We start from the raw sequence: 19,893 nt of genomic DNA, 5'->3' as shown, positions 1-19,893 counted from the left end.
CCACTCCGCCACCCACCCGGCCTGCTCTATCCTTTCTATATATTTTATATCCCGGTATGATTGTGTCCCACAGATTTTCCTCATTCCACCAGGTTTCAGTGATGCCTATTATGTCTATCTCCTCATTTAATACGAGGTACTCTAGTTCACCCATCTTATTAGTCAGACTCCTAGCATTTGTGTACAAGCACTTTAAAAATTTGCCACTGCTTATTTGTCTGCCCTTCCCTGATGCATTGGATTCCTTTGTATGCGGTTGTTTGTCAGCTCTGGCCCATGGTTTGCCCTCTCCCCTCCTCTCTTTCCGACTACAGCTTAGAGAATCTCTATCAACGGATTCTCCTCTAAGAGAAGTCGCTCTCCGATTTACGTGCATCTCCGCACCAATCGGCTTTCCCCCATCTCTTAGTTTAAAAACTGCTCTACGGCCTTATTAATGTTTAGTGCCAGCAGTCTGGTTCCACCCTGGTTTAGGTGGAGCCCATCCTTCCTGTATAGGCTCCCCCTCTCCCAAAAGTGCACTCATTACACTGCACTCATTAGGCCTCATTAGGTTGGAGTAGTGTGTCCAGTTCTGGGCACCACATTTCAAGAAAGATGTGGAGAAATTGGAGAAGGTCCTGAGAAGAGCAATGATTAAAGGTCTAGAAAACATGAGCAATGAGGGAAGACTGAAGGAACTGTGCTTGTTTAGTTTAGAAAAAAGACGACAGAGGGGGCATGATAGCAGTTTTCAAGTACCTAAAAGGGTTTTACAAGGAGAAGGGAGAAAAATTGTTCTCCTTGGCTTCTGAGGACAGGACAAGAAGCCAGAAATTTGTGACATGGCCCCCCCTTTTAAAAATTATTGCCCATACCTGATCTAAATGGTGCTTGGTCCTGCCATGAGAGCAGGGGACTGGACTTTATGACCTCTCAAGGTCCCTTCCAATTCTACTATTCTATGATTCTCTCTGGCCTAAATAACTGGCCACTGCAACAAAAGGATCAAAATTAAGGGTGCTTTATCCAGGATGCTTTGAGTGTTTGATTTTCTTTAGCAACAGTATTGTGCGCACACACTAATTTAACTTCTCCTCTCCTTTCAAAGTAAGTGACTATGAAGTATGAAAATCAAGGAGGATAAAAGCTTTTCTACAAAATGATGTGGTAAAAACAGCTGCCAGGTGTGCTCCTCACCCCTTTTGCAGCAATTAACGCAATCCTACCCTGGACTCTTAGCATGCTGAGGATACAGGACTGACAATGGCAACAAAGTCAAGTGCTGTGAGAAGCAACTACTATGCACTTAGTTTGTCTACATTACCAAGTTTTGTTGCCAAAAACTGCCTTTTGGTAACAAAACCGTTAAGAGCGCACACACTGCAATGCATCTTTGGGGGAGAAATGCCTGGTTTTGGCAACAATACTTTCACCCCCACAAGAGATTTTCTTTTCCCTTCCCTTTCTTATCAACCAAGAGCCAGTGTAGCCATGATGATGGCTTTAATCGCTTTGTTTGGCCTTGAGGAAGTGTCCCATCATGCCCATTCTGACAGCTCTGGTCAGTGGTTTGAACGGTTTACCTGGTTGCAGGGCAGCAATCTGTCCCTCCCGCTTTCAAACCATGGGAATTTTAAATTCCATTTCCTGCTTGTGTCTTGGCATGGAGAGGTCTCATTGCATCTTCCCAGGTGACCATGGCTGCTATCACACCAAGAGCGCTGTCGTGGGTTGGATCTGATCAGTATATGGGGAGAGAAGTCTGTGCAGTCCCAGCTGCACATGACCCATCGGAATTGGGATGCTTATGGGCACATTTCTCTAGGCTTGTGCGAAAAGTGCTATGATCGGGGCACACCGCAGTGAAGATGGAGATAAAGGAGCTGAGGTACCACAGGATGAAGGACGCAAGCCATCGCTTCAGTGCTGCGCATAAGATGGGCCATTTCTATAAGGAGCTGGATGCTATCCTTAGTGATGCCCCCACCTCCACCATCAAGAGCCTAGTGGACACTTTGGAGGGCATGGAGAAAGGATCTAACCCAGAGAACAAAGATATGGATGAAGAGGTGGAGCTAGACGAAGGTGTAGAGCTCTCAATAGGGTCGCTCAGTGCAACAGGCAGTCAGGAACTGTTCGCCACTGCTGAGGTGCCCAGTCAGTCTCAGCAGTTGCTCTCTGTAGAGCAGGAAGTAGGAAATCAGACAGATAAGTGCCTGTGGCATGTGTATTGTGGAGGTGGGTTTAGGGCAGTGTTTCTCAACTTTTTTTTTTTTAAACTAAAGTACCCCTTTTAAAAATATGTAAGTACCTCCCGTACCTACAGTTTTCAGATGCACAAAATTTTTTCTACCGTTGCAACACATTTGTTTAAAAAACTTTATCGTAGCTGGCAGGCGATGGAATTTTTGGGTGTAAAAAGTACAAAAATAATAAAACTTAAAACAAAAATTCAGTTTTCTTCAAATTTCAGTTGTGTTGACGTACCCTCCCCCCCTGACTTCTCTCAAGTACCCCTAACAGTACTCATACCACTGGTTGAGAAACACTGGTTTAGGGAACAGAGAAGTAGGAGGCTGCTGTTTCTGAGCTCTGTGTAACTAATTGGTACAACAGAACAGGGTTGATGCATGCCAATCTCCAGGAACGTTTCCTGGAGATACCTTCCTGAATCCTGTATCGCAAATTGTAGCGCATCAAGTTTGTTCCCTTCTTCCATTGAAGGGCATCATCCCGCGCCATTCGGCAATCACTTGTGCAGGGACCAAAGTTGTACATAAGTGAGAGCTGCATGTAGAGCTAGGCAGAAGCCACAAACATGCAGTGGATGTACCCTGGTTTCCCTGCTTACCCACAGCAATGAGATGTATGCTAGAATGATTCCTGCCTATAAAGAAGTGTAGCGTGATTTTAGAATTTGTTCCCGGTTAAACTTCATCACAACCTCTGCAAATTCTTTTGCCCATGTGTCATCCCCTCTAACATCTTCCCAACCAGAGCACCACTTACCAAGTGGTGCCAAGCAAGGAACAGTGACAAAAGTGATTGATAAATTGCAAAAGAGGCATATAGAATGAAGAGTTTCAATGCTATTCTTGAATTTAATAATCTTGCTTCTGCACATTGTCCCCTGTGCCTCAGCAGATGTGACTGTCAGGAACACCCCCATGCACCTCTGCCAGATAAGAAAGAAGCCAAGGGTATGTCTACACTATAGTTTTGTCGGAAAAAAAAGGCCATTTTTCCAACAAAACTTGAGGAACGTCCACACTGCAATTGAGTTCTTCTGCAAGAAAAAAAAAACCTGAAAGAACACAGGGGTTTTTCCAGCATCGGTAATCCTCCTTCTATGAGGAAGAAGCCTTTTTGCGAAAGAGCTCTTTCACAAAAAGGCACGTGTGGACAGGAAAGAGGAAAAGGCACAGGTAATCACAGCTTACATGTGAAAGAGCATCCATTCAGATTGCTTTTTCAATGTGCTTTTGCAGTGTGGACGCAAGTCTGCAGTCTAGACGTAACCCAACATGCAGCAAAGAAGGACATACTGCAAAGCTCCAATACAGGAAAAAGGGAATGAAATGAATGCTGGGAAGCCAAAAAGCAGGACAGAAAAGAGAATCAAGCAGTTGCTAGGGATGCAACTGAGCGGAAAATGAAAACAATGGAGAAACAAATGGAAATCCTCAAGTTTTAATAATGCTGCAGAATGAGCAGATTTGCAACATATGCACAGTTCTTTACCAGTTTCCCTTCCCCCATTCCTTTCCACTTTCTGGGATGCCTCCGTTTCCCCTTCACTCAATTTTCACAATGATAGCTGGACCTACATAGTTGTGAGGGTCTGCCTTTTCCTGTCTAGCATGTGTGTTTTGCTGAGTGTTATAGTGCTTTTTCTGGATCAAGAAAAGCAAGGTTTATAAGAGCATATATCATATTTTCCTTTTCTACAAATTCACATGGCAATCATTACGAGTACACATACAGGCATTTTAATCATTTTCTGAATCTGATATGCAGCCCCAAATGTCAACATAGCCTATTAGGAAAAAAACATGGAAAGCACCACGTAAGCAACTGTCACACAGATTCAGGTTACTGCTGATCATTGTCAAAGTGCTTCCTCAATGCCACTGAAGGTGTCACCAGGCATTGTGGGATACACACTCACAGTGCATTGCTCACACTGCCAATGATGGTGCCTAAAGTTGTGATGGCCCTTGTGTACTTACCTCTACCAAGCGTCCAATATTGGCTATGTGTGGAGACGAATCGCTCACAGTTTCATCTTTTTCCATCTGGAGACAAAATAAAAAGAGCTAGTTATAATGGAGAAATGAGGCAGGAAGGGTTCAGCGATAGTTCCCCAATACTAACAGCAGGGACGGGAGAAAGTGGTACATGTTGTAAAGTAAATGCAGCCTTTTTCAGAATAAAATGCACGTTTGTTGCCTAAATGGGAAACCCCATCTCATTAGAGTATACATCTCATTAGTGATCAGTACACTGGCCAACTCAAGCAACCTTCTCACATGAAAAACAAGAAGTCCCAGGCTGGAGACACAGGAGTCATGTTGGTTTCCTTCCACCATTTCTCAGTAATCACGTTTCACCTTGGCAATAACTCCACAGCACCATGAGATCCCCTTTTTGGTTTGCATAAGCACCCACCTACCATCTCAGCTTAATCAAAGGGGAGAGGTGCTGCAGAGGTGGCTATTTATTGTTCATTATGCAGCTGCAGTAGACACACAATGCATGTAATTTTCCTTTGGTGGGAAAAGGCCTGCAAGGCTAAAATTTATACCCACATCTGTATCCACAAAAAAGAGTTGCAGATATCTGCATCCATGTCCGCAGTTGCAGATAGCTGCAAATTTGCAGGGCTGGATGGAGACAGAAAGAAGGGCAACACAGAAGCTGTCTCGATTCGCAGCCCGCAGAGCTACTGATGAGGTGCACACTGCATGGAGCAGTCTGTCTAACATCTGGGGGCTGTCTCTGTAAAACAGCTGTTTCTTTATTCTTCAGCTCAGTGCTATTACTAACCAAATTTGGGAACAAACTCTCAATTCAGAATTTCCCAGTTATCTGCACCTTGAAAATTATTTATCTTCCAGCAGAAGTGGGAGAAATACAGGGGATGTCCCAAACTGCTATGGTTTGGGAAAGAAATACCATAACAGTTTGCTAACATCTATCAATATATTTTAGAAATGTGCATCTGTCTGTGAGTCCATTTGTTCAAGAACTTCTCTTAAATGCTTCATTCAAAGGGGTAGCTGAGTTAGTCTAACTGGAAAAACTTAAAAAAACCAAATAGTCTTGCAGCACCTTAAAGACTAATGAAACATGTAGGTGGTATCATGAGCTTTCATGGGCACAACCCCTCTGAAAGCGGGTTGTGCCCACAGAAAGCTCATGATACCATCTACATGTTTCATTAGTCTTTAACGTGCTGCAAGACTATTTTTTTTTAAAGTTTCTCCTAAATAGTAAGAGCTGGGACCATTAAATTTGGTATGCAGCTTCCTCTTTTAATTTAAAGCAAGGTCAGTATTTGGCTGTGCCAGGAAAACAGGAAGCGCCTGAAATAGGAATATTTTCCAGAAATTAGATAAATTAAACTAGATACATTTCATGGAGGTTAGGTCCATCAATGGCTATTAGCCAGTATGGGTAGAAATGGTGTCCCTAGCCCTGTTTGTCAGAGGCGGGAAATAGATGATAGGAGAAGGATCACTTGATTCCCTGTTCAGTTCACTTCCTCTGGTGCACCTGGTTTTGGCAACAGTTGAGCACAGGATACTGGGCTAGACGACCCTTTGGTCTGACCCAGTCTGGCCTTTCTTATGTTCTCATGGCTGTTCAGAGGGATGCTATACTCACAGCGACTACTGGGGGCAGCGAGCACAGGGCAGAACTATACTGCCGAGTGAGGCAGCTACACCACCAAAAGAGTGGCCAGGTGGGGCTTGCCATCTTGCCTGCCACTGGACCAGGTAAGTGGGGCCCCTTGCCCCAAACTTCCCAGGAGCGGGGAGACACCCTCTCCTTCCCCTCCCTCCCTGCCCGAGTTCTAGTCTGAAAATCTAGAGCAGCTACAAGTTTCTCCTTTTAAGTGTCTAACAAGCCAAGAGGTGCATGTAATTAAATTGGAACCTTGAAGGCAAAAAGATAACCTGGGAGGGGCAGAAGGGAGAGGGGTGGAAGAGGGGAAGAATGTTAAGTTTTTCCCTTACATTACTCAGATTGTTTACATTACAACAGGACATGTTGCCTACAAAAAGGATCTGACTGCAATAAAGGATGAACGTAAATCTGAACTATATAAGCACACATTATGTGAGGTTGAGGGCCATCAGTAAATTGACCAAATCTGGGACACTGGGGGGCATTGGAAATGGCTGATTTACTTCCACAGGCTCCCCACTGAATCTCCTCCACACCTGGTCAGGCCCCGCTTACTGGCAAAACACAATCTGAAAATAGAATTATTTTTATAAAACGTATTTTATTACGTCTCCATAAAATCTGCTGCCAGAAGGAAAACATTTTTATGTGCTGTAGAAGCCCAGATGTTATGAGAGGCTGTTTTAAGGGAGTTAGGAGTCAGTCTACAGCCATGTTATACAAACAGCAGCTTTTCTTTTTTTTAAGTCTCCTTCAGTGGGCTGTTAATGTAGGGTTTCAAGCAGAAAGCCTACAGCTGCTATAAAAGGGGGCTAATTTACTTTGAAGGGAAATTCCATTCCGTAAGTTGATGTTAACAAGCAGCTCATCTTCCCACTGTTACTCCCCATCTGCCAGTGAGCTCAGTCAAAAAAAGCTAACACTCCAGAAGCAGCCTAGTCCCGTCTACATGTCTCAGTTACTCCTCTCCCATCCAAGATGTACACTGGCTGGCTTCCTTGCCTCATTTCCCAAGCCATCTGCTGCAAGTCCAACTGAGGGAAGTTCAGTCTACTAGGTATATTAAGCTTTGGATTGCTAGTAAGAGAGACTTGGGGCATCTCATATGCAGAACACAGCAGCTGCGTACAGATGGATGACTGCTCTCTGGACATTTTGCAAGGTTATTTACAGGGAAAAAAGGTAAAATGAAAGAGAAAAGTTGGATAAGTATTTTGATCCATTCTGAGCGTCCCGGAGAATAGTAGAAGATCTGAGGGAAATTCAGCCATGTAATTCTGAAGAACCCCCACCAAAGTATACAACTGTTGTGGAATGGAAAAAAGAGCAAACTTCCCTAAGGGAATTAAAAATGACCAGTTTTGACCAAAAGGTTCACAAGCCTGGCAGATCATGGTGGGGAAAAAAGTCAAAATGTTTGGACATCAAGCAAGGCAAACTTGGCAGTTTCTAGCAAGTTTCTTTGTAAATTCAAACCAGATCCCTCAAAATACAATTGAGGGTGTTAACTCACATTCCAGTATTGCTACAGTTTTGCAGAACACCACTGAAGATTTCTGCTTGTGCATGGCCTTCAAACCCACCTATATTCAACCATTCAGCCTCTTCCCCAAGTGGTAAGTATGTTCAAAGCCTTAAGCTACCCATCTTGTGAAAGAAAACTAGTTCTGCGCCCTGCTGATCTATGCATGCTCTTCCAGTCACATAAAGGGATAGGGAAGGACAACTGGAAAGTATGAAAAGTTCACATGCAGAAGCAGAAGGAATTCCCTGTGCAATTACTAGTGAACCTCATCCATTCTATTGAACCCCAAAGTATTATTCATTTGGCAAGCCCAGAGCAAACTACTATTTTTCCTTGAACCGGATCTGAACTTGACCTAAACATTTGATGCTGTATACAGAACCTGAACTGGAACTGAACTGAAATATTTATTATAAAATAACAAAATATGCACAAGACTATACAGAGACAGGCCTTCCTGGTAGAAATGAGAAGAAAAGGAGGCCAAGCCCATGAGTTGGGAGGGAGAGGGGAAGCTCAGGATCTGCCAGCACAAGGCAGCAGAGAACATATGAACCACCTATGAGAGTACATCCCCACAGTATTGGAAAACCCACAGGGAGTCCCAGAACCCAAATCAGCTGGCTCAGTCTGCAAGGCTAAAAATAACAGTGTAGACATTTGGATCCAGGTTGGAGCCTGGGCTTTGAAACCTGATGAGGCTGTAATCTCCAGTTGAGCTTGTATCTACAATGCTATTTTTAGACCCTGTGGGCCTGAGCCAGCTGACCTGGGTTCTGAAATGTGCTGTGGGTCTTTTATTGCTAGATAGCAGAAGTCTCTGAGGTTCCCCCCTACAGAGAGAAGAGGTAGAATGTTCTCTGGTCCTAGAATACTTTTCTAAGGCCAAGGTAATGGCTCTCCAATCCTTCTCCCTCTTGGAACAGGCCTCCTCCTCCCTTCCATCCCTAGGGAAGGTTCTCCCTCCAGCAAATCTAACAAAGCAGGACTCATTCCCCAAACTCAAATTTATCCTTTCACTGCAAACGTCCAACATGAAAGAGCAAATACTGGAAGATGTTTAGTTCGCTCAAATACCTCATAGAAAATATTATGTTTGACAACAGAAAAATACTGGAACACTCATGCAAAGTTAAAGGTTAAAAAAAATAAACATATGGCCAAAAATTAAAAGTTGCAACTCTTAATTTACTTCAAAGACGACTGAATTTTGATTTAAACCAGCTCAAAATCGGTAACTGAATTGGTGTTTTGGTTTTGAGCCTTGAAGTCAATAAAACCCAAAAACACTGAATGCAAATGAAATCCAAATTGAAACAAAAGAATTACTGGTTCAACTCTCTGCCCCAGACACAGATCATTTAGGTAACCAGGCATCTGCTAAGGAGGCGCACAATGCCTGTGACTACTGCATCTTAAAAAGATCCTCCTTCGTGGAAATACATTCCCTCACTTTTCACTTAGTTCTACAACATCTGGAAATCTGTGGGATAGGCCTTTACACGAACGCTCTACTTGACTAAAATATATGGCCTGCCTAATTGCAGAGCACAAGCTTGGGAGGATTTTCCTATTATGATAAATGGCAGAATGTCTGTATTGGTGTTTTACTGCACAGCGATATATCACAGGGCACTTCCTCCTGAATACAGGGAAAGCTCAGCTTGCAACAGACCAGCCTTCATTCTGCAGTGCAAGGTTTCCACCTTCACTATTTATGCATTTCAAATCTGACAAAAAAAAAAATCACCACCCCTGCGGTGCTTTAATCTGAAATTCCAGGCTACAGATTTATATTCTCCCCTTCTCACACCTCCAGACGTAGATAAACTATAGCTTGAGAGCCAGCTTTCTTCTCCACAAATTAGCACTTCCCTGCAATGTTCAACCTCACTTAACAAAAGCTACACAAACGTTTTTTGTGCATAAAAGCATCTCAGAAGACACCTGTTCATCTTACCTCTAAATTGGGAGCACCAAAGCTTCACCAACATTTTGGCTATCTCTAAGGAGCCTGAAGGCTATCACACCCCTTTGCATTAATGGGAGCAAAATTAAGCAAGTTGCTTTTAACTTGAATAAAAGTGCACACTGCCAAAACTACACCTCAGTCCCATCTCCCCCTACCTCCCAAATAACTGCCTGCCTAGCTACGCAAGCATTTCCAATGTGTTAGGAAAAAAACCCAGCATCTGCTCTGCATCAGATTTGAACATGAATGGGGTTTACTTGTATCCACGGGAGGACAGCACGCAAGGCAATAATATTTGACCTAGATAGATCTGGTATTTGTCCTGTTCCCTGTAAATTAAAGGTGGCCTGTTTCACTTTCAACCATGCACTATTTCCTTCTGTTCTTCCCAGTCAATGCAGACTACACATAAGTGACCGATTCACTCTGTCCTTTTCCGAGTTGCAACCTCAGCCCTCATATTTACTGAAGCCTGCCAATGTCGGATGTGAAGCTGGGAGTTACTTCCTCCATCTGGCCTGCACTGCCTCAATTTGCAGTTCTCTTGAACTGAGTCCAAGCTTGTCTCCAGAACATGAAGTGCTTAGGACTGCATCCTTGTTTAGGCAACTGCAAAAATAAAGATTTCATACTGACACTTCATGCCTTTTGTGGGAGGATTCTGGTGATAAAAGTCTATCTTTTCTCCTTTCAGACCAATAGAAGCCTAGTTCTGCAACGAATCAGAGGGTGTCTATAATTTCACTGCATAAGCAGAAGGAGTGATCCCTTATATAATGTGCATTTACATAGCGCATTTGACATAATTAAGTTTTCCTTTAGTGACCCATTTTCTTGTTGCATGCATTTCTTTTGTATAGTGCGTACTTATGGGAGGGAGTTTGAGTGGGGTGGGTGTGTGCGTGGGTCAGGATGGTGGTGTGGGGGGTGCTGGATCTAGGGTGGTGCTCACCTTGGGCAACTCCCTGCAAGCAGTTCCCCATGCTAGCTGTTCCAGGCAGCTCTGCACACTGTCTCTGCCAGCAGGTCCCCACCCCTGCAGTCAGCACTCAGAGCTGCCTAGCCAAACCCCCTCCTATGCCCCAACCCCATGTTCTAAGCACCCTCCCAGAACCCACACCCTCTGCAACATATACAGTTTTGTCATGTCTGGAATTTTAACCCTATTTTTCAGATTTAGTCTTCAATCTATAAAATGAATTTTTATATAACATAGTTTTCTAGGCATGTAACTATCATAAACCCTTATATAACACTGTACCTAGGTAGCACGTCTGTTCCACATAGATTTCTTCATGAAGCATCTAATAAGAAGTCACCTATACTTGAATTTCCTCCAAACCTTCTACCTCCAAGTTATCATCAGTGGATCACTGAACAGTATAGAGCTAGGCAGGATATTTATTGGAACTTTGGGGAATTCAGCAATTTTTCTTGTCTTGAATCAGGAAAAAAAAGTAAAATCTCAAAAAATGTCACAAAATGGAAAAACCAAAACAAGTTTCTGATCAGGTCAATCAAAGCATTGTTTCCGTTTCAATTTTCTTAAATTTAAATTTCAAAACAAAAGTTTGAACTAAAATACTCAAACAAAAAAAGGAATATCAAATAAACATTAAGAAAAACATGAAAGTTTTCCTGTTTCTGATCACAAGAAGAAACACTTTCCCCTGAAAATTTTATTTATAAAAACTCATCTTAAATCACCAACTCCAAATATAAAGATTAAACCGTTTGTAAATGAAAAAGTGCATTTATGATGTCATCTGGAAAGGTATAGTATTGCAATGTGTATTTAAATAGCAAAACCTTTAGAGTTGGTCAAGGATTCTTATTTAAATGGAAAAGAGGTATGCCACTCACTGAATCATGTAAATATTTCACAGAGAAGTTACAGTGCCATTAAATTCACACATATTATCTATTTGTTGCCAATACAATTCTGACAGAGTATAACATTCCAATTGCCCTAAACCAGGGATGGGGTACCTGTGGCCCTCAGCTTGCCTGGATCTGGCCCCTGAGGCTCCCCCCCAGCATTGGGGAGCCTGTGCTGTCACTCCAGACCCTTCCCGCCTCCCCCCCCCCGGCTACACCACTACAGGGCTGGGGGCACACAGTCTACAAACCTGGGGCTCCCTAGGCTCTGGTGTGCAAGGGAAATGGGAGTCTCTCTCCTCAGTGGGAGGCCACATCAGTGAAGGTTTGTTTTGCTTTTTGGTTCTCTCTTGTGTGCAGCCCCAAACGGATTTTTCTGTGGATCAGTGGTCCCCAACCCAAAAAAGGTTCCCTACCCCTGCCCTAATGCAACACTTAAAATACCCAGGAAACTACTTGGGGAAAATCACTCATAATGAAAGAACTTGGAAAATAAAGTTATTCTCAAACTGGAATAAGCATTTTTCAGGAATAACCTGTGACCGTTCAATTAGATAAACAGTTTGGATAACAGAATTCCACAGATGAAACAGGGACCCACTTGTCTAAAGAAACACAAAGAATCCAGATGAAGGCAGCGAAAGAACAGGCAAACAAGGAAGAGGTCCAGAGTATGACATATATGGTACTTGTGCCCGGAGACAATACTCTACCAACAGGAAAAGACTGCAGAAGAGGGGTACCATGTGAGGATTGAGAAAGAACACTTCCTGACCCAACTGTCCAGGCACTTAATAGTGATGCTGGATTGGCCTCATCAAAAGTAACATCATCAACAGGAGTGGGAATTAATGAGGAGCAAGTGTTTCCATTCTAAGCTACACATGGTTCCCTTAGCACAGCACCATAACCTTTAAATGTGAGACTTGCCCAGATTTTTGTAGTTGCCAGAGTGGGTAAATCAGGAGGCATTCCATTAGCTGTTCCTCTGCATCTGCTTCTTCCACCAAGTTAGTCGTTGGCGGAAAGCGCACAATTTATGACAAGGAGACCAAATTATGGCTCCCCACAGAATTCCCTTTTGAGGCATCAAAAACAACTCTGCCATCAAATCACAAGACAGAGTATTTTGGAACTTGTGAACTCTTAAAAGGTTGCAATGAACTACAGGGATAGTGTTATTCTACGTTTAAATAGCCCCAAAGTTATTTCAAAACTACACTGGTGATCCTAAAAATACAGGGTTTCGAAAAATGTCTGTGAAAAAAATAAAATTAAGCACCACATTGATTTAAAAACATGATTTTACTTCAATTCTTGGGTAGACTGCATAAAACGCCTACCTAGGAAAATATATAGTTCTTTTCCTAAGAATAAGATACACCTTAGGTGATGGGACACACAGGCTTTTAAGCTGTGGTGTCCAACTAGTTCTGAAGCAGTAGCCACTACAGCGGCTACTGCTACAGCAAACTAGAACTAGCCACACTCCATTGGCCAAGTAGCCACATGTGGCTCGTGGCTAGCGTGTTGGACACAACAGCTTTAAAGCATGAAGAGAAAAGTACTCTTGCTTTGAGGAGTTGTCAGCTAAACGCCTAAGCACTGTGCCTTAGACAGACATACAACGATCTCTGCCTGCACACACAGCATGCTAGCTTTTCAGAGGAGTCTGGAGATTTGTTGATTATCCATTTGCACTGGATTCTGACAAAGCTATTTTCCATAAATAAAGCTACTATGGCATTAGTGCAGAAAATCTCAGGCTTGAAGCTAAGTTGAGTTTCAGAGTTTTCCATTGTTTGTGCAGACGTGGTGCATCATTTCCCTAGTGGCTTTTTTATAGTTACTTACATTGGAAGCAGGCCTCTGCTTTAATGCATCACATATGAATTACATGATCTGCTGTCAAAATGACGACAGAAGCATGAATTTCCTCATTAAAGCTCAGAGGGAAAGTCAAACTAAACAAAGCCTAGTAGAGCAGGCCAAGGTGTACTGAGGACAAGCACTCTCAACAGGTTATTGTTTTCCTTGGCACAAGCTGTCATGCAGTTCAAGGCCATAGCCAGAGTCAAATTCCTGGTCTCCATTTCACAGCTAAGACTGAATGTGTTAGGAAGGCCTAGCGGTAGTTATTTGTCCAGGTCACCATAACCCAGGTATTATTACTATAAACATTTTCAAACAACGTAATGCACAACTGTCTCCAGATGCACATTTTTACTTTTCCATTAGTTTCTCTAAAACGTCAACAAAAGAAAAATCATGTAGGTCCATGACAAGTTTTTGGTGTTTCCAATAGCAGCACAGTGCTTCAGTTCTGCTCTCTGGTTATATTACCTCTTTCCCCATTCACACCTGTCATGGACACTTGTAGCAATATGAACTGTTCTATTCATTTTAGAGTATGCACGGTCTGCCTTATTGCAGTCAATGTGCGTTTTAGAGATTCTCATTGTGGAGCTAAATTACTGGCCACCAGTATTTCAGATAACCACTACTACTCAATAAAAAGTGCCTTCAGCAGCAACACTTACGACTATTTAGACAAACTAGGCATCCTACTCACAAAAGACTGACCTTTTCCTGAAAAGGCAATGCAATTTGCTGTGGAGGGGATGTGGGGTTAAGGCCATGGGGTGGAGTGTATAAGGGAGACTGGGTTATGATCTGAGTCAGGGACTTGGGATGCCAGGTCCAGGAAGGGTTATGGGTACAGAAGAAGATTCTGGCCTGCGGGAAGGGTGCAGAAGGGAATGCAGGGTCAGGGAGGGATTGTGACCTGGAGGAGGTGGGGAAGGGGGTGCAAAGGGTTTAGGTGGTGGCCTGGAGTAGGTAGTTGGGGGGCAGATGCAGGCTCTGGCTCAGAGGCACTTACCTAGGTGTGTCCCAAACAGCAACTCTGCAGGAATCCTACCTATGTGCTGGGTGGGCTGCTCCATGCAGCTCCACTCCAACACAAAGAGGGAAAGCGGGGAGGGGGGGAAGGGGCAGTGAGGGAGTGAAGAGGCTTCATTCACGGCCCCTGCTTTCAGCAACATTTCTCATCTCCTATTGGCCGGAAACTGACCAATGGGAGCTTGGAGATTTTGCTAGGGGTGGGGACACCATGTGAAGCTTTCTCCTTAGTGCTCAGAGTAATCAACAACCTGTTGTTTAAAGTGGGTGTAGCTGCTCTAATAGAAAGGGTGCCGGTGAGGCAGCTGCGAGCCAGATCCAGGGGCTTGGTGGGCTGCATCCAGCCCACAAGCCACTTCTTGTCCACCACGGGCCTGCAGTCTTAGGGAAAATGCAACAATTAATCTCAGAATTAATCTCACAGGCTAGGTTGGCTCTAGATAGACACATTTTTATAATGCCATCTGATCTTGTAAGAGTAGGCAGAAGCAAACCAGACAAGTCCATCTGTAGCTATGCAAGATCTAACCTAAAGGATATTCAACAGGAAAGCATGCAAGTGAAAGCTATGAAAATTCAACAACGCCACCCCAAACACACCAATAAGACTGACACTGGTACCTACATTCCTACTGAATTTACGATATTTGTTAACACTGCCATGAGAAACTTCTTATGGTAACAGGCTAGTCACTGAAGTGTTACTTGTCTTAATGATTGCAGCAGGAAAATCCCAGTACATATACATCACTTAGCACAATACGGCCCCTCACCCTGCTTGAGCCTTTTGGGTGCTACTGTAATACAAACGATGAAGGACATGCCTTGTGTTTGTAAGACACTGAATAGGTCTACAGAGGGATAAAACATCTGTAGCTGGCCCAGATCAGTTGACTGTGCTCATGGGGCATAGACTCCAGGGCTGAATTAAAATCACTGTATTCACCAGCGTTTTTTAAAGGGTGTTCCGCAGCACACCGGTGTGCCGCGGAGAACAGAGTTCAAAATGGCCACCCTTAAAAGGGCAATGCCTGAACAGAGTTCAAAATGTCCACTCTTAAAAGGGCAATACCTGCTCTCCTGATAAAAAGGACAAACTGTTCAGGTTTTTTTGCTTAACTTCTTTTCCCCGTCCTTTTTCGTTCGTTTGTTTTGCTCAACAACTTTTCCCTGGGGGATTCTTTTTGGGGGGGGGAGGAGGAGAGGGTCAATAACTTTTCCCTTGGGAATGGCCGCCTTTAAAGGGGCAAGCCTTGGTGTTCCCCATAAAAATTATTGTTTGGTGTTACTTGGTCTTAAAAAGTTTCAGAAACACTGATATATATATATAAAAAAATGTGGGCATGGAACCATGTGAGGGTGGAAGGTCCCACAGCTCAGGATCCAAATTGAGCTTGACCATCTAAACACAGCAATAGTTAGCCCCTTAATCGAAGCCTCATGAGCCAGAGTCAGCTCTAGCTATGCTGTGGGCCTTTTATCCCTATGTAGATATAGCCTCCAATGCTAGTGTATAGTAGTACCTGTCTGGTAAGGCTCCCTCCAAGGTTCATGGTACCAGAGCCAGTTTTGTTAGTTTGCAGCCATAACATCACTGTAGAGGTCAACTTGTAATGGGCAGTGCGACCGCTGGACTTTTCCTGGTAAGAGGAGGGAAAGATGATCGAGAAAAGTTAAAACATAAAACGTAAAAGTTGGCAAAGCACATGTACGTCACCTCAGCAGCCCAAAAACTGAAATGGCCATACTGAAGCCCATGTTTTATATTATAAAATATATACAGTCTCACTCACACATACATTTTCTACAGGCAAATATAATTCAAGCAATTTAACTTTCTAATGCCCCATTTTTATTACTTTATTGGTGATTTTATCTGCAGATCTTTAAATTAAAAATGTTCATAGTCACATAGAAGAGAACACAATTTCAATCCTTCTGGGATCTCTGATTACAACCCTGACTGATCTTCATCCAAACTGCTTAAAGGATTTTCAAAAATTAATGCAGGAAAGGTTTGCACAGTTCCTACACAATTTGCATTGTTCAGCTGAGCACCTGTATGCCTTAATTGTCTGGAATTAGCTGGCTTTTGTTTTCATTTAGGAATATTAGCTGCCCCACAGGATGTACCTGAACTTCCACCACGTGAATGGAATCCCAGCATCCCTTAATCTTCTTTGAGCCATCTCCAGCTTTTTTAATTAGGATCACACCAGCGAAGCCATGATCCAAATCCCAGAGGTAGACAGAGGAGACTCCACCTTCAAAATACCTGCAGGAAGAGAGTCAATGTGCATAAGCGATCAGGAAGCCAGAATGAGCTCCAGAATTAGGATCCCAGATAAGCAAAAGACCCCAAATTCCAGGGGAAAAAAATTGAGACTGCTGTTGAGAGCCTACTAGATACTTATAAACTTAATTTGCATAATTTTACATTACTTGTTTTAATAAACATGATTGTACTTTTCCTGTGAGAATAAAAACCTTACATTGGTTAGTGAGAAAGAGGTATTTACAGACGTCTCTCCAACTTGAGCAACAACCCCTCCGATTCCAATTAACTGCAACAGCTGTTACAGAGCAAGTTACAAACCAGGCTGAAAGTAAGGGCTGGATTTTATAATATAGTTTTTCCTTCTCACTACCAAGAGAGTCTGGAAATTTTTATAGCAAAGTCTGCTAATTAAGACAAAAGGGAACAAATAGGTAGCTTTATGCAACAGTCTGAAGTCTGTGTGACATTTTCATTCACTGCTGTCAGAGTGAGACTGAAACCAAAATTTTTAGAAACCATGGGCCAGTCAAAAATAGTCTACACAGGACCACTGGGCCAGCCAGAATGATTGCCATTGATAGTGCCACAACAGATATGCTGTGGTGAAGTTTCTACATATGGCTGAATCCTCTGAATACATAAACTTCTGGGGTGTTGCAGGCTATACCAGGTATCCATAGAATCATAGAACCATAGACCTGGAAGAGACCTCAGAAGGTCATCAAGTCCAGCCCCCTGCTCTGGGCAGGACCAATCCCAACTAAATCAACCCAGCCGGGGCTTTGTCAAGCTGAGACTTAAACACCTCTAGGGATGGAGACTCCACTACTTCCCTAGGTAACCAATTCCAGTGCTTCACCACCTTCCTAGTGAAATAGTTTTTCCTAATATCCAACCTGGACCTCTCCCACCACAACTTGAGACCATTGCTCCTTGTTCTGTCATCTGTCACTACTGAGAACAGCCTCTCTCCATCCTCTTTGGAATCTCCCTTCAGGAAGTAGAAGGCTGCTATCAAATCCCCCCTCACTCTTCGCTTCTGCAGACTAAACAGACCCAAGTCCCTCAGCCTCTCTTCATAAGTCATATGCTCCAGCCCCCTCATCATTTTGGTTGCCCTCCGCTGGACCCTCTCCAATGCGAGTAAGGCAGTAAGAGTGTCTGATGCATTGGAATGTTTTTGTCCATCCTAGCAACATGGCTGAAAAGAATGAACTGACACTTCTGAACATCATTATTGAAAGCCAGATCTCTAGGAGATAACGACATTTTACACAAAGTCAAACCAGTTTATGTTAGGAAAACTGGGCTGACAGCACGTTTCTGACCCGTACTCCCACACCGACTCAGACTCTGAATTTTGTCTCAGAACAAACGCATTTTGGTTCCCTAAGCAAGACATGGATTTCATGCAGAAGGCTGGTACTTCGCCTGATGCAGGCCAATGATCAGTGGGGTTCCAAGTCATCTTGAAACAGTTCAGGCGAAATACCTTCAGGTCCTGCAATATGCCCATTTCCTAACTTTTGGATGGCTTTTTGGATTTTGAGTAATGATCAGTGTTTGTCCCTGGATCTGCAGCCATGTGGTTAGCCAGGTCTCGTAGCTCTGGTCTGTCATCAACGTGTTTGCTTTCCTTCTGTCCAGGACCTTGTCCATCAATGAACAGGGAAAGACATCTGAGTTTATGATAGGAACATTAAAAGGTGGTTAATAGCTGCTAGTCAGGCGTGTGATGACTATTGGCTCATGCAGAATGTCAAACTTCAAGCTGTCCTGGGCATCATCTCCCAAAGAACTGCTGTAGATGCCATTGTCACATTTGTTAAGGTCCAGAAAATGCCTTTCTGCTGTTTATGTACTTCAACATCCCCTCACTTGGCGCTTCTGCCTTTTTTGCTAATATATCACAGGCCTTTTCAGAAAGCCAAGATTCCTTACATGACCATCTGATGCTAACTGTTCCAGTAGTAGGTATATAACATAGTGTTACGTATACCCCTCCCAGGCAAGCATCTCCACCTTGTCCGAGAAGGTACAGAGGGCCACTGGCTAGGTTTAAATATTCATTCACCTGTTAACCTGCTTGGAAGCTAATATAAGCCAGGGAATAAACCTAAAACACTGAATCTCATTTCTTTAGTGGCCAAAAGTACATTCTTGCAAAACTGTGAAAAAACTATGAACTCTGTAAAATCCCACACCTGCTCTTTTGCTGATTTAATTGCTTTGCACCTTTAATACCACATTAGACATGTGGTAGATGAAACATCCACCGTAAAGTAAACAGATATAGTAGGGATTAGGGAGCATATGATTAACTTTTTGCTTTTAGCAGACTGCAACAGTAATCCTAGCATTTTAGCATAATAAATAATTGTTACATAGTTCCTTCTTCCCCACTTAGCAAGCATCTGCAGTGAATCGCAAGTTCTCCTTAAGCAAGAGATGTACAGCATGAATATTCTCCCAGAGCATGAAGACGACAGATTTCAGTAATTTAAACAGCTACAGCAAATAATTAATTCCCTGTTTCTCTTAACTTTGTACTTATAAGTGTTTCCATGACTCTCACAGCTATAAGAGTTCAACACTCACATTGTAAGGCTCAAGATTTGTCACACCACTGAATAACTATTTTAATTTGGCTTTTGTTTCTGCTTTACTGTTTAACTTGTCTCTCACACTGCTAGCTATTAGTCATGACTGGACCTAATGTGTAAACAATCCAGCAGACTGTTCATAATAGCGTGGTTCTAATGTATTGCTTGCTGTTCACTCAGACTGGTGCAAACACAGGAAGCTGAAAAAAACAGTAGACAAGTGCTCATATAGCTACTGACCCCAGTACCACTCAGATCCTTCCTTACCGCATATACGTGCCATCAAACTAAAGAATGGTGAAGACTGTTATACTTTTCTCCTAGTTAATTCAATACTACTGCAGTTACTTTCCAGTGAGGGACCATCACTATGGATCAGCTAGCAAGCACAGTTTTGGCATATAGTGAACACAGTACTGTCCTATGAAGTACTTTATCCAGAGACATTACCCCTATTAAAAACAGAAACCCTTCAACTGAGCAGACACACTGAAGTCACAACTCTGTTCGATTAGAATAAACCCCTCAAACCCTCCTGAAGCATTTGAAAATGGTGTTTAATTTCTGCACTAATAATGTGTCTTGTAGCTCCTCAGAAAATACAAGTTCTATCCTGGCCAATGCTTTCTTGGAACAGAATGAGAAGAGCTGAAAGGCAAAGAATGGAAAAGCTACATCTGCCTCCATAGCAAGTGTGCTAACATCATGGTGGGTGAACTAGCAATCAAGTGAGATTATTAAAGGGTATACAGACAATTTCCCCATTACACATTTTATGAGCTTGCTATGAGCCTGAAACATTAATTAAGAGAGAGACTACAACAAGGGTTTTGGGGAAATGTAT

At 43.0% G+C, this 19,893-nt stretch overlaps 1 protein-coding gene across 3 annotated transcripts in view; it reads right to left on the bottom strand.

The window, feature by feature from the left end:
• Positions 1-19,893, bottom strand: part of CAPZB (capping actin protein of muscle Z-line subunit beta) — a 130,888-nt gene that overhangs the window by 9,559 nt on the left and 101,436 nt on the right. For all 3 annotated transcript variants that reach the window (XM_006115053.5, XM_075906480.2, XM_075906481.2), the window contains exons 5-7: positions 16,302-16,443; positions 15,692-15,808; positions 4,212-4,277 (exon numbers count right to left, since the gene is read on the bottom strand). In XM_006115053.5, the coding sequence (XP_006115115.1) occupies positions 4,212-4,277; positions 15,692-15,808; positions 16,302-16,443 (325 nt within the window). The remainder of the gene's footprint in view (positions 1-4,211; positions 4,278-15,691; positions 15,809-16,301; positions 16,444-19,893) is intronic.

The sequence above is a fragment of the Pelodiscus sinensis genome, chromosome 24 (assembly GCF_052426305.1).
Source record: "Pelodiscus sinensis isolate ZL-2025 chromosome 24, ASM5242630v1, whole genome shotgun sequence".
NCBI classification, from domain to species: domain Eukaryota; kingdom Metazoa; phylum Chordata; order Testudines; family Trionychidae; genus Pelodiscus; species Pelodiscus sinensis.
This window is presented reverse-complemented; position numbering and strand designations above follow the sequence as displayed.